The following is a 15,739-nucleotide window of genomic DNA, read 5'->3' on the forward strand; positions in this document are numbered from 1 at the left end:
TGCCCCATACTCAGTAAATTGTAATCAAGTTCGGGAGCATAGAAAACATCAGAAATATAACTCAGAGAACCATCCTTCAATTTAATTGGTATGTGCCCTTTTCCTTCAATAGGGATCTTTGTACTATTACCAAACTTCAATAATAGTTTAACTGAATCATCTAATGAAGAAAATAATTTTTTTCTACCAGACATATAATTACTACAGGCATTATTCAAGTACTATATATTTTCATCTTTAGCACATAAATTATTTGTAAAAAAATAAAGTTTAAGTACTTGAATTATCATTAATATTTTGATGTTGGTTTTCTGTAACGTGTGCTTGATTGTTATTTATCATTTTGAATTTGCAATCTGTTGTTTTGTGTCCAAATTTTTCACAATGAAAGAAGTTAAAATTGGTTCGTTCTTGATGAAATACTTTCCACAATGAAAACAGTTGAAATTGGTTCTTTCTTGATAAAAATTGCCTCGACCTCTTCCTCGGTTGACAGGCCTAAAATTTGTTCCACCTCTTCCTTGATTAGGTGGTGTAAAATTATTGTAACTTCCTTGGTTGTAATTGGCACGACCTCTACCTCTGAAACTTCCTCTACCTCTACTTTGAAAATTAAAACCACGACCTCGTCCTTCTTGTGTACGGTTTAATTCTGCAACGTTGTTGAAATTCACTCGGCTTTTCAGGGCTTCCTCGGTTGATTTTTCAGACTTCTCTAGTATTCTACTGATGTGGCTTTCCATGGTTCCTTGCAACTCTGCAATCGTCATAGTATCCATATCGTGGGACTCTAGTATCGTAGTCACCACATGGTCATACTTCATCGGCATGGTGCGAAGAATTTTTTTCACCACTTTGCTATTGGACATATATTCTCCATAGACTCTCATTTTATTGACAAGATCTGTAACACGAGTAAAATATTGCTCAACAGTTTCTGAGCTAGACATCTCGTACCTTTCATATTCTCTTCTTAAAGACTGTAGCTTTGCTTTTTGAGCTTTATCTACACCTTTGTATGACAGCTTCAACGTGTTCCATGCTTCCTTTGCACTTTTGGCATTTGCTATTTTGCCAAACACCGTATAATCTACTCCTTGATGAATTTGAGATAGCGCCAATTGATCTCTCCTTTGTTGGGCAGCATCTGCTCCTTCTTGCAAACCTGGTTCAAAGAAGTTCCATAGGTTCTGGGCCTTCAAATGGGTAGACATCAAAGTCTCCCAATAACTATAATCAAGTTTCCCATCTAACTTGGGATCGGACCACACAATATTGAAAGTGTTTTCATACCGACTTTATGAATAAACAACTATGTGAGAACTCTCTCACACCTCACAAACTCTCAAACACCAGGCGCTGGATTAACCAGCTCTGATACCAATTGTAAGTATAATACCCACACTTAATTGGCCCTAGGATCACTCACTCATATAAATAACGCTATCATATTTTCATCTTTCAAACTTTCTAGCACTCATAAAACAAAGGAGAGAATTTCAAAACATACTCATTTTCATTATGGAACACATAAAATACATAAGGCATATATGCCTTTATATAGGCAAAGTTTCATACTAAAAGTTCATGATTCTACTAACTTCTTAATACACTAAACTTTGCTTCTTCAATTCTTTAACCATGCTTCATGAAAATTTTAATCTATGCAAGTTGATTTAAAATTTTTAATCAACAAATTCTGGAAATTAAAGGTAGAATAATTTATTTTGGAATTAATTTTTTTATTTTAATTTAAAAAAATCTCATAAAAAAATTGCTAGATGAATTTTCTTTCGAAATCTAAAAAATGTGTGCCACTATATCTACGTTAACTATAAAAGAGAAACGAAAACGCCACAAAATGAGAAGAACATAGTATAATATAAGAGGATTATTGAAATTTAAAATCTAAAAATATTATAACAACAAACAATATAATGAGAGGGATAAGAGAGAAAAAAAAAAGAAAAGAAAAAAGAGTGAATGAAAAAGAAAAAAAGAAAAAAAAGTTTAATTATTTTGTAAGTGTTCATAGTTTTATTAATTTTTAATAGGTTGTTACTTTTTTTTTAATTGGGTCTTTATACATTAATTTTTTTTTCAATTTAGTCTCAGATAATGTTAAACGTAAAAAAAACATTAGTAAATTATGAAATTACTTGTATATCTTTATCTTTCATCTATAATAGCTAAGTTCATATTTCTCTGAGATGTTTTTTCTTTCTCGTTTTCTCTTCTTCTCAGTTTTTCTCTTCCAACACACATTGTAATCTGCCTAACTTACCTCACAGCTCGTTTTTTTTATCAATGGCATAAAGTTCATTCTCAACCAACCGAACAATTTTGATAGTTAAAAAAAGAGAGTACTAGTAAAAGAAGTTTCTCTATACCTAATAAAGCACCACTTACAACATAAGGAAAATATATTAGAACATTGAACATAAAGAGAAAGCCCCATATATAAGATGACATGAAAAGAGCAAAACAATAGCAGTATGCCCCATATATAAGATGACATGAAAAGAGCAAAATAATAGCAGTACTATTTAGTATATTACTTCATATACAACAACTTACAAACTTGCTTACACATTTTTACTTTGCGAACCAAACAAAAATTATAGAAAAAGACATATGGTAATAATTACATTTTCTTAACATCAGAATTTATAGAATTATAAATGGAATTAAAAAAACATTAATAAAATAAATGGTAGCACAAAATAGCTAATCTCAACTAAATAAATTACAGAATTACACGAAAAGTACCACCAAGTGAACACAATTCCTGTCATAAGGCACAAATAAAGAAATTCACGGCATCTTAATTCAGCTTGACTCGAGCTTAGCAAAAAATTCAAACTCAAACTTCAACCTAAAAATGTTAAAGTATGACTTTAATTTAAATAAAAAAAGATTACTATGCACAACAAAAAAACTAAGCAAGAACTATAAAAAAGAACATGATTTATCCCATTCTGATTGAGAAAGATTTATAAAACTGTACATATTAAACAAAATAATAAAAAACAAAGTAATTGAACCCCTCCCCACTTTCTCAAATAAATTCATAAATCATTTTATCAAAAAAATTGACATGCTTAAACCTAAGAAATCAACCTTAAAAAACAGAAATAAAAATTAAATCATCACCTGTTGTTGTAGAGCCAGCTCAGGCAGCAAGGACAAGACGAAGGCACGGCGCAGCAAGATGAGGGGAGGCGACACAATAGGAGGCAATGGATCCACTGATAGTGGACTAGCAGAGCACCCGTCGACGACGACCACCAAGCAACGGACGACGACACCACAATGCAACGTAGGAGAAATACGGCTAGACGGAAACTTTAGAGAAGAACTTAGGGATGGCTTGGGTTCTGATTTTAGGACAAAATACCAAGAGTTTTTTTAGTATTTTAAAAGTACGAAAGTGCCCTCAATTAGGTATTCTAATCCAATTATGAGAATATTCGTTTTTTCAATAGAATATTCTATTATTTTAAACGTTTTTGTCACGACAAGGACTAAATTGAAAAAAAATAACGTATAGGGACCCAATTGAAACGAAAAGAGTATAAAGATCTAATTGAAAATTCAATGAAACTATAAGAGCCTGCAGAATAATTAAACCAAAATAAAAAAAGGGTCACGACTGCCTTGTAGATTAAATTCGTAGCGTCAACCCTCCACACAAAGATGGATTTCCTCTCCCTTTTCTGCACAAAGGAGAGAAAGAGGATTTCTCAAAATATTCTTGTTCTCATTTCAAATATTCACAGATATGAATAAAACAATGATACTTACAAAAAGAGAAATGGGAATCAATGATAAACCCTATTTTTAGGGTTTATCTTGTGCTTAATTTAGTAGATTTTATTCATTATTATCATACTTATTCATATAATTCGCATATTTTACATTTTCCTTCTTAATTTTGTACTATGAGTGAAAACATGCTTTTTTTTTACCTTAAATTAGCTAATTTTAATCCTCTCTTATTACCATTCGATGCCGTGATATATTTGCTGAGTATTTTCAGGGTTTATAGGGTAGGAATAGTTTAGAGGATGAAAAGAAAGCATGCAAAAGTGGAAGGAACACAAGAAATTGAGGTTTTGGGAAGCTGGCAGCGACGCGCACGCGTGGTATGATGCGTACACATGACTGGCACAGGATACAAGTGACGCGTATGCGTGGAACGACATGTACGCGTGACCAAGTTTTTGATTCAGCGACGCGTACGCGTGACAAAGCGTCACGTACTGCAGATATTAGAAAACGCTGGGGGCGATTTCTCGGCTGGTTTTGGCCCAGTCTCAAACCCGAAAATACAGATTAGAGGCTGCAGAGTGGGGGAATCATTCATTCACTTCTCATTCATCATTCATTCACAATTAGTTAGGTTTGAGATGTAGTTTTCTAGAGAGAGAGAGGCTCACTCCTCTCTCTAGGTTTTAGGATTTCTCTATTCAATTTCTTCTCAAATTCAGATTCAATGTTCCTTTAATTTAGTTTTCCTTTACTCTTGTTTGTTCTAGCATCTTATTTTTTTAGTTTATTTGTTATTGCTTCCATTTGTTTACTTCATTATTGATGCACACTTGCCCCCTTTGATTTAGATTAATGCAATTTATACTTTTATGGTATTGTTCTTTCTTTAATCATTGGTTATTGTTATCTTGCAATTGGGTATCTTAGATTTTATTATCTCTTATTAATTTTCTATGTTTTTATTCTGTGCCTTCTAAGTATTTGATAAAATACTTGGGATGATTTTAATTTAGATTTTTATGTTCTTAACTTGGATTAATTAATTAGAGACTCTTGAGTTATCAAAAGTCTTTTGTTGATTGGTAATTGAGACTTGCTAGTTGGCTTATACTTCACTAAATCTAGTCTTAGATTAGCACTTGTGAACCTAAGCTGATTTTACTCACTTGTCTTACCTTCATTGTTAGAGGTTAACTAAGTGAAAGTAAAAGACAATTACCATCACAATTGATGATGATAATGAGGATAGGAATTCCAATTCTCAATCCTTGCTAGGACTTTTCTTAATTTTTATTTTACTTCCTTGTTATTTACATTTCTTGTCTCCTATTTCAAAATCAAAAAAGATATAATCTCATAACCAATAATAAACTATACTTCCCTACAATTTCTTGAGAGACGACCCGAGGTTTAATACTTCAGTTAATTTTATTGGTTCGCTTAAGTGACAAACATATTAAATTTGATTGAGGTTGAATTGTTGGTTTAGAATTATACTTGCAACATGAATATTTTTGTGAAAATATTTACCGATATTTTTTCGCCCATCAATCAACTTAGGTTGATTGAATGATCAGCTCATTTGTCAGTTTTATAAGTTCGAGAATTCGAATCTTATCTTATATATACAACAACCCATTGACTAAAAACAGAGACAAAAAGAACCCCAAAAGATGCTAACAACAAATAAGTTTTCGAAAAATTTAAAAACACAACAAAAAATAGATATTAAATATATATTCTAGAAAAAGACTTTAGATATCAGATATTGATGCAAATTTTTGCAATCATTATTAGAAAAATAATATCTTTACATCCTTAAAATTTGATAATTTTATGTCACGTAAATTTTTTAAAAGAAAGTTTTTTTTGTGTGAATTACCATATTTTTTTTGAAAAATAAAAAGAAAAATTCAGAGATAAAATTAATAGTTTACTTTGAATTTTTTATGCATATTCTAAATATTTATTTAAATATTGTCCGAAAAATTTAGATCAAATAGATTAGTTATTTGCTAAATACAAATTTATTTTGTCACTTATAAAAAAATATAATAAATATTAGTTATTTTTGTCACATTTTTATATTGTTCACGAACTGTTTTGTTGATAATATTTTTTTGAAACTTTAGCTTTTTGTTTGTAGTTAAATTTTTTAAGTACTAAATTGATAGTTAATCCATTATTTTTTTAACAAAAAATAAAAGATATACAAAAGTGATATACATAAAAGTGATGTTTATAACATTATTCGAGAAGAAATTGTATTAATGTATAATTGATTAAACAAATTATTAATGTATGCCAATTTTTGAACGAGATAATTATCTATAAAATAAAACTAAAAATTCGAAACAAACAATTATTGAAGCATCGGAGTACTATATATTTTGTTTTTGTTCGGGTTAAGGATATAGTTTACAAAAGAAAATTTATTATTGGAAAAAACAAAAGATAATTTATTTAATTAATATCATTGATGATATAGTCATCATCAATATAAGTTATAACTCAGCCTCGTAATCGCCATCAACATGAGCTATAATTCATTATCATCCGTTATAACTCGGATTTTATGAGCCACAACTCGGTAACATCAACACACTCTATCATAACCGACGTATAAACGGCTTACTAATCAATGACATTATTAACTGTTCCAAAACTGATGATTACAAAGATGCAACGGACAAAGAAAACCCATTATATAAAGAAAGGTAAAGTGTATCTCGATTTCAGGTTCGAATAAGACAAAATACTGACTTAAGCATCGGAGTGCCTTTGCAGGTACACTCCTCCTCCTCTTCATTGCTCGTACTCCCATACTACTGCACAAGAAAAAAGCTCGGACCCAAGAGTTGGAGGATTTAGCCTCCGAGGATATAGCTCGGCGGACACCAGGTAGTTGAAGCCGATCTATTCAGCAGGCAAGATCAATTAGCGCCCACTGTGGGGCCGAGAAAATCGATTCTTTCTTTTGGTCCCATTACCTTCTCTCACACTCATGGCTGACATACCACCTCCTTCACTATCCGAACTTATACGGATGGTGGCTGAGCTACAACAAGCTAATCAGCGTATGGCCGATGAAAATCAAATGATGGCTGCTCAGATCGCTGAACTAAACCATGCTCGGATCGAATATAACGGCATTCATCACCAGCAACCAGAAGATAATGAGCACCATTTCCAGCCCTCTCATGTTTCGGAGACTATCCGAGCCGAGGAGGTTCAACCCGAAGATGAAAAGGAAGAGTCCGACGAACTTGTAGGACCCTTCACAGAAGAAGTAACGAACTTCGAATTGCCGAAGAGATTCACCCTGCCACTCACCCTCACCCCCTATGATGGGCTCGGAGACCCGAAGAAATTTCTCAAAAAGTTCCGATCAATAATGATCGTCAACGGTGCATCGGATACTGTTTTATGCCGTTGTTTTCCAAATTATTTAGATGGTCCTGCACTTGATTGGTTGTGTGCTTTGCCTGTAGGTTCTATCTCGCGATTTCAGCAGCTGGCGAAGCTATTTGAAGAACACTTTGCCGGGTCTGCGATTTATCTGCACGACTCTAATTATCTGAATACGATCAAACAGTGACTGAATGAAAGCCTGAAGGACTACATGACCCGCTTCACCAAAGTCGCCATCAGCATACCAGACCTCCACCCCGAGGTTCAACTACACGCAATCAAAAGCGGACTTCGCCCGGGAAAATTCCAGGAGATCATCGCAGTGGCCAAGCCGAGGACCCTTGCAGAGTTTCGCAAGAAAGCAAAAGGCCAAATTGATATCGAAGAACTCAGACAAGTTCGAAAATCTGAAAAGACAAACTACCGAGATGATGATAAGGCTCTAAGCACTAAGAAAAATTTTAAACTAACCCCTCGTTTTGATTCCTATACGCAGTTCAATACTAAACGGGAGGACATAATTAGAGAAATCTTAAATTCAAAGCTCATCAAACCACCAAGAAAGGACGGTACTTATCAAGATACAAAGAACGTGGACAAGTCTAAATATTGTGCTTTCCACCAGAAACACGGTCACAACACTGACGATAGGCAGAAACAAGTCTAAAGAATGCAGGTGCAACTTATCAACATCTTATGGACAAGGTCTTCGCCAAACAGATAGGCAGAAACATCGAAGTCTATGTCGATGATATGGTCGCCAAGACACAGATCGGGAAAAACCATCTCGAGGACTTAGCAGAAATATTCGGCCAAATACGCCATTGCAACATGCGCCTCAATCCCGAAAAATGTGCATTCGCTGTTCAAGGGGGTAAGTTTTTAGGATTCCTACTAACACGCAGGGGAATCGAGGCGAACTCAGACAAATGCCGAGCAGTTCTGGATATGGCCAACCCGACAACAATAAAGGAAGTTCAGCGCCTTACAAGACGACTTGCCGCCCTCTCAAGATTTGTCCCATGCCTAGCTTCAACATCTATTCCTTTTTTCCAAACAATAAAAAAGAAAAGCAAATTTCAATGGAACGACGACTATGAGAGAGCTTTTACAAAACTATAAACAACCCTCTCACAACCTCTGATTATGCAAAAACCCCTCCAAGGGGAAAATTTGTTTTTATATTTATCAGTTACTGATTGGGCGATAAACTCGGCTCTTGTTACAAAAAGGAACAAAGTTCAGCATCCGATATATTTTGTCTGTAAAACTCTTCAGCATGCCGAGCTCAACTATCCGAGGATAGAGAAGCTCGCATTAGCTCTGATATTCTCGGCTCGACGACTCCGACCTTATTTCCAGAGCCATGTCATCTACGTCAGAACAGACCATCCATTAAGACAGGTATTACACAAACCAAAAATTGCAGGCAGACTTATAAAATGGGCAGTGGAGTTGTCTGAGTTCGACATCAGGTTCCAATCCAGAGGCCCAATTAAGTCCCAATTTTTGGCCGATTTCATAGCCGAGCTTACAATACCATCAGAAGAAGATCACACAAAGCAGTGGACTTTGTATGTGGACGGCTCCTCCAATAATGGAGGCTGTGGAGCTGGAGTTTGTCTGGAGGCCGAAGATGGTTTCATTCTGGAACATTCTTTACACTTAGCTTTCAAAGCCAGTAGCAATCAATCCGAATATGAAGCATTACTCGCCGGACTACGACTTTGTCTGGATCTCCAAATATCAGTAATAAAGGTATACTGCGACTCTCTACTAATAGTACAACAGGTAAACGACCTTTTTCAGGTAAAGGATCCTCTTCTATCTAAATATCTAATATTAGTAAAAAAATTAACTGCAAAATTCTCCAAATTTGAAATACAACACATACCACAAGAACAAAATCTGCAGAACACACACTGGTGCTCGGAGCTTAACAACAAAGGTCCTCCGCGCTGGATTCTTCTGGCCAACTTTACAGCACGATAGCCAACAGAAAATCCGGACCTGCAACAACTGCCAGAAACATGCACCACTTATACATATTCCCGTCGAGGAATTGCATCACTCTGACATCAGCTGGCCTTTCAACCAATGGGGGTTAGATATACTCGGTCCGTTCCCCACGACACTGGGTCAGGTAAAATTTCTCATAGTCGGCATCGACTATTTCTCAAAAATGGGTGGAAGCCCAACCTTTGGTGAAAATCACATCCCAACAAATTATTTCTTTCATTTGGAAAAATATTATTTGCCGTTTTGGAATACCTAACCATATCATAACTGACAATGGTCGCCAGTTCGCAGATCAGAAATTTCAGTCTTTTTTGCAGAATCTAAAAATCAGGCAACATTTCGCCTCAATTGAACACCCTCAAACCAATGGACTAGCCGAGGCCGCAAATAAGGTCATCTTACACGCACTGAAAAAGAAACTCGATGACACCAAGGGCCTTTGGGCAGAACTAATACCTGAAGTGCTTTGGGGGTACAATACAACCCCACAATCATCAACAAAAGAAACACCATTCAGACTAGTATATGGCTCCGAAGCTATGATACCACTGAAGATCTCCCAAAGCTCAGTCAAACCCAGCTCGGCAATCATGAAGCCGCTCGGAGATCCGAGCTTGATGTCATTGAAGAAATAAGAGACATCGCCACATTACGACAACGTGCGACACATCACGCGCTAGCTCAGCAATACAACAAAATGGTTAAAAGCAGATCATTCATGAAAGAAGACTTAGTGCTTCGTAAGACATACACTGCTCGAAAACCACCATCACACAGAAAGCTCGCAGTAAACTGGGATGGGCCATACCGAATAGCAGAAGTACTCGGCAATGGAGCGTACAAACTAGAATCCATAGAGGGTAAAATTCTGCCTAATACTTGGAATGTTTCCTCCCTATAGAAATTCTATAGTTAACAAATCAGAGACAGGCTTGCACTCTTTTTTCTACTACCAAGATTTTATCCCAAAGGGTTTTGCTTGGAGAGGTTGTAACGAGGCTAGCCTACCTGCGCCTTTGCATTCAAAGGTTCACCAATTTATCAAAGAAATAAAAATTATCTCCTTATGTTTAACTATGCGAATTATATTATCAGTCAAATATAACTCTATCTATCATCGATACAACTCGGACATTGACAATACTCGTCTAGTTACAAATTGCCAATACTCGGCAATCCTATCAAACAAAAGGAAATATTCTAAATCAATTTCCGATCAATCAAACACAGCTTTCTCTTAAATGAAAAGCGATACCATTAAACACAATAAAAGTTCAAAAGCACCACAAACTACTAGCTATTACATATGCAACATAGCAAAATGTTCCACACGCATATGAAACCCTCTCTAAATTTAGCGTACTACACGTTGTCAGCCTGTTCCTCTGCGTCACCATCATCCTCAATCAGCTGGCCATCACGGACGATTTTCCCCGGGTCTATCTCGGACAGATCAATCTCTAGTGCCAAAAACCTCACATGTAGATGAGCTCTCTCAATCCCCTCAACAAAAGAATCCAGGATTTCATCAGTTTTCTTCTTCTCAAGCTCTTTAAGTTGAGCAGTGACCTCAATTAGGCGAGATTCCATGTTCGCCAAGTCACTTTCCTTTTTCTTCAAATCCTCCATATCCTTAACGTAACTGTCTTTCGTCTCCTTCAACAACTTCTCAGTATCAGTTAGTCGAGTCTGTAGCTCGACAGCAGCAATTTTGCTCTTACTCAATTCCTCTTTTAACAGAGAAACCTCACTTTTCTCCAATGAAACCTTCTTATGCTTCAACTCCTGGCTACGCCCAAGACTGGCCAGTCGCAACCCAACAACCTAGAATACAAAAAAAGAATAATCATATACATGTTTTCAAAAATAAAAAATGTTATAAACAAGCTCGGCTATTACCTGCATGTACTGTCTAATCGCCATGTCACCAACCTCTTTTGCAAGAGAAACATCAGTCGAAGACTGGCAATACTCGTCAACTATAGCCATGTAAGGATACTCTTTTCCCCACACAGAAAAGCATTCGCTTTGTTCGGAAATTTCATGAAGCTTCTTCTGATTGCCCATAAAAGCCCTTATTTCTTCCAAAGGGACCTTTTCCTCCTTTTCACCAGAATCCTCGGACAACTCAACCGCATCCGACTTCCTTTTCTTCAAAATCACCTTTGTCCGATCCCGAGGAGGTTGAGTGACTTCTCCAGTCACAACCACCTTTTCAGGGTTAGAAGATGACACTTTCTTCTCCAAATTTTTGTCCTTAAAACGGGACCTCAAAGACGCAGCTGAAACACCCTGATGTTTACCACCTGCAACAAACACAACATATTAGGAATCCATAGAGAAATAACAAACACATCAGACAGAATCCCAAAAACTCACCTAAATAATCTAAAATAGCATCTTTATCCTCTTCCCACTTCAGTAACTCATACATAGAAATAATATCTTTACGATCAATTTTTTCAACCAGGAACTCAATCAAACAAACATTTCTCAGAGAAATAACCTCCGGCCCAAGTATATTTTGGGGCTCCGAGCACCAAAACAACGGAAACTTCTCAGCCAGATTTTCATCAATGAAAAAAGGGAAATCTTTTTATAAGCCTCTAACTTTGAAATACATTTCCTTAAAATCCTTAAAAGAGGATTTATACAGCTGAAATATACCAAACTCTGGGGTGCTATTGAAATTTATCCACCTACCCTTCCACACCCCCTTGGCTTGAAATAAAGAAAAGAACAGATCAACAGATGGCACTTGTTCCAGAAACTCCATCAGGATTTCAAAAGAACGTGCCCACCCATTTGGATGAAGCTGTGATGGAGCACAGTTTAACTGTTTTAAAACCTGACACTCAAACTCTGTAAACGATAACCTCACTCTCAACTCTTCAAGAACATAGCTGTGCATGTAGAAAAACTCGAACCCCCTTCCCAGGTGATATACCCTATCATCAACACTACATGGCAACAACTCAACTTGAATCCCAGAGCCAACCCTTACTACCTTCACTACATCCACCTCTTTCACCGCAGCCTCATCACGGAACAAGGAGACTCGAGACTTCACATCCTCACCAACCCAGTCATAAGACCAGTCTATTTTATCCCTTTTCTCCTTCTCATAACCCATTATAAAACAAAATGGAAACAGAAGCAGAGAAGAATGAGGAAGAAAATCAGAAGCAGAAACAAAAAACCATACCTCTCTTACTCATTCTTCACAAAGAAGCAGAAAATCAAAATGCCAAAAATATCAAGGTATGATTCCAAGCAGCGGAATTAACAATCCAAAAGACCAAAAAACTTTTCAGATAGTGAAATCACTCCCTCAGTCACATCAAACGATGAATGGAGCCTTGGAAACCACCAAATATTTAAATACCTTCATTAATATTTCTCTCTCCTCAATAAAAACTGTGACACGACTCCCCACGTAACAAATAAATAAACTTCTTTTAATGAAGTACGTTGAATTGGGGATTCACTCAACAACCTACTCAAGAGACTTATAACTCATCACAAAGCTCAACCTGCTTCATTAAAAAAGCCTCTCCTCAGGCTAAGCTTGGAGGCTGTGATATGGTCATCATCAATATAAGTTATAACTCGGCCTCGTAACCGCCATCAACATGAGCTATAACTCATTATCACCCATTACAACTTGAATTTTATGAGTCACAGCTTGGTAACATCAACACTCTATCATAACCGACGTATAAACGGCTTACTGATCAATGACATTATTAACCGTTCCAAAACCGACGATTACAAAGATACAACGGACAAAGAAAACCCATTATATAAAGAAAGGTAAAGTGTATCTCGATTTCAGGTTCGAATAAGACAAAATACTGACTTAAGCATCGGAGTGCCTTTGCAGGTACATTCCTCCTCCTCTTCATTGCTCGTACTCCCATACTACTGCACAAGGAAAAAGCTCGGACCCAAGAGTTGGACGATTCAGCCTCCGAGGATATAGCTCGGTGGACACCAGATAGTTAAAGTCGATCTATTCAGCAGACAAGATCAATTGATAATTTAAATTATTTATTTTTTAATAAATATTTTTTAATGTATATACTTTGCAAAATTCTTCCATTAGTAAGTATTCTTAACAAGACCTCTAGTAAAATTCTTATTTTTAAACGTACTATATCTATTGAACAGTAGTTAATCGTTTAGGTATTTTAAACCAATGTTGTGGTTAGCAAAACTTTATATTTTCTCATGCAATACCCAACATGAAGTATATTGTGATTAGCAATTTATAAATCATAATTAAATAAGCAATTTTTAATATATCATGATGAAATGCTATAGGCTGAGGCTCACAGTTGAAATTTATCTTAGTGGATAACTCATGTCAATATGACAATATCAATATCAATATCATCAAGAAATAAATGGCCTTTAGTCAGGAAGGAAAGGAAAGATCCGTGTCAAAATTGGAATATATAGCAGTAGATACTAAGCAAGATTTGTGAATTGAAAGAAAGCAACATATAATAAGTGACATGTAAAACATGATCTTGTAAATAATAATAATAATTTAGTTTTATTTTAGCAACATATAATATGTGTCACACATAGAGCTAGCTTGCAATCAATTAGATCCGATAACGTATCTTCCAGCATTTGCAAGCTAAGGGTTGCTGCGACGGTCAACACTTTTTTTTTTTTTTTTTTAAAATTTAAACCTTAACTAAACACATCAATCGTATCTAATAAAAATTTGATTAGACTTTTTTGTTTCCGAAACTTAATTAAACACAAGACTTGTTAATTACGTTATTTTTTACTCAAACTAAAAGTGATATAAAACTAAACTGTAAATAAACCAAACAAAAATGACAAGCTATTCTATTTTATTAACTATTTTTTTTCTTCAAATAGAATGTGTTACAGCCGTTACAAATTTGATGTCATAATTCGGCATTATATACAATAACTCGGCATTATGCACCATAACTCGACACTTTATGTTATAACTCGGCGTTATACGTTACAATCAGACATTATCACTTGTTAAAACCTATTGATTGCTCTTCAATTAAGATGATCAATAGAAACGTAACTAACCTATTTTATCTCACCTATAAAAATATGATATTTTATCTTCAAATGAGACATTAAATTCTCAATACTGACTTAATTTTTGGAGTGCCTTTGCAGGTACATTCTTCCTTTGTTCCTTGCTCACACTCTGCGCAATTAGACATCTTCTTGAAAAAAAGTTCGAATTTTCACAAAAGTTCAAAGGTCAGTACCAAAAATAACAACTCGGCATCGATTCCTAGAGACCGAACTCTCCCTTTAAGTATTCAAACAAGAACAGAATGATTTAATTTTTATCTATTATCATGTCATACTATGTAGTTTCCACTTGATTCAATTTTATAGTCAAACAATTATTTTGATACATAGCAACTGGGATGGCATAATAATGAGCGGATAAGTTGCAAAACAAAACATCGCAGTCGTGTGATAAATGATGACAGACACCCAACTCCCATAATAATGATCGGACACTAACAAGCTCAGCAACGTGCATCACTTGTAAGCAAAATAATGTGATCAGATGAAGACAATAACAATGATTCATGTAACCAATATGAGCTAATTTAGTAATTATTTTATTAGTTTATTTAAGTAAGTATTATAGATTTAAATTTTATTTTAAATATATAATAATTTATTAATCAATAATAAATTTTAAAATAAAATCTCAATTGATAATAAATTAATTTTTAGTTTATTAAATTAAAAAATATCATTAAAAAAATTGGTTCATGAAATAGAAGGAACACTAGGAGTGTAAAACAGTACTGCCGCCTTTTGGTTTTTAGCTAGGTTGGCTAGAAGCTTTATTATGCTACTCTATTATTGTATAAGAAAAATATTTGAGAAGTTTAATTTGATTTGTCAAGTTTGACGTATGACCCATAACTTTTGTCTCTTCTACTTTGTAAACAAGCTGATCTGTTCTGTGATGCCGAGGAGATGTAGATGGTTTCTCACTTTCTTGATAATAATGATGAGTTACTCGGATTTATTTTAAAATAAATAAAATAATAGAAGTGTTAAGAGTCTATAAATTTTATGATTTATAATTATTAATTAGTTATTATTAGTATTTTTAATAATGTAAAATTATATTTAATGATATGAGATTATACATTCTTTTTTTGATATTTATATTATAAACGAAATAAATAACATTGCAAATGAGATATGTATAAAGAAAAATTAATTACATGTATTTTATTTACAAATAAAATAAGTAACATAATTTAGTTAGTTATTTCGTTTGTAGTTTAAATGATATATGTGGTGTACATTCTCGTTTATTGTGTAAAAGATAATAATCAAAATAATAAGGATAATTTATATAGATAAAATGATTGAGAATAAATATTATATAAATGTCTTAAATTGAATTGAGTTTCGTACGTGTTTTGTTTGTTATTCTAGTAAATTGAATAAATTTAATCCAATTTATGATGTTTTAATAAATCAAATCAACGAAATTAATTTA

General features: G+C 34.6%; 1 protein-coding gene across 1 annotated transcript; it reads right to left on the bottom strand.

Annotated features, from left to right (window-relative positions):
- Positions 1–338: 338 nt before the first annotated feature.
- LOC110273034 (uncharacterized) lies at positions 339–1,214 on the bottom strand. The gene has a single exon (XM_021125869.1). It carries the CDS (start codon positions 1,212–1,214, stop codon positions 339–341), a length of 876 nt encoding a protein of 291 aa, XP_020981528.1.
- Positions 1,215–15,739: the final 14,525 nt, after the last annotated feature.

This window comes from Arachis duranensis, chromosome 6 (assembly GCF_000817695.3).
Source record: "Arachis duranensis cultivar V14167 chromosome 6, aradu.V14167.gnm2.J7QH, whole genome shotgun sequence".
Taxonomy (NCBI): Eukaryota; Viridiplantae; Streptophyta; class Magnoliopsida; order Fabales; family Fabaceae; genus Arachis; species Arachis duranensis.

Coding starts and splice junctions, on each gene's coding strand:
- LOC110273034 (XM_021125869.1), bottom strand. CDS start 1,214: ATGTCTACCCATTTGAAGGCCCAGAACCTATGGAACTTCTTTGAACCA.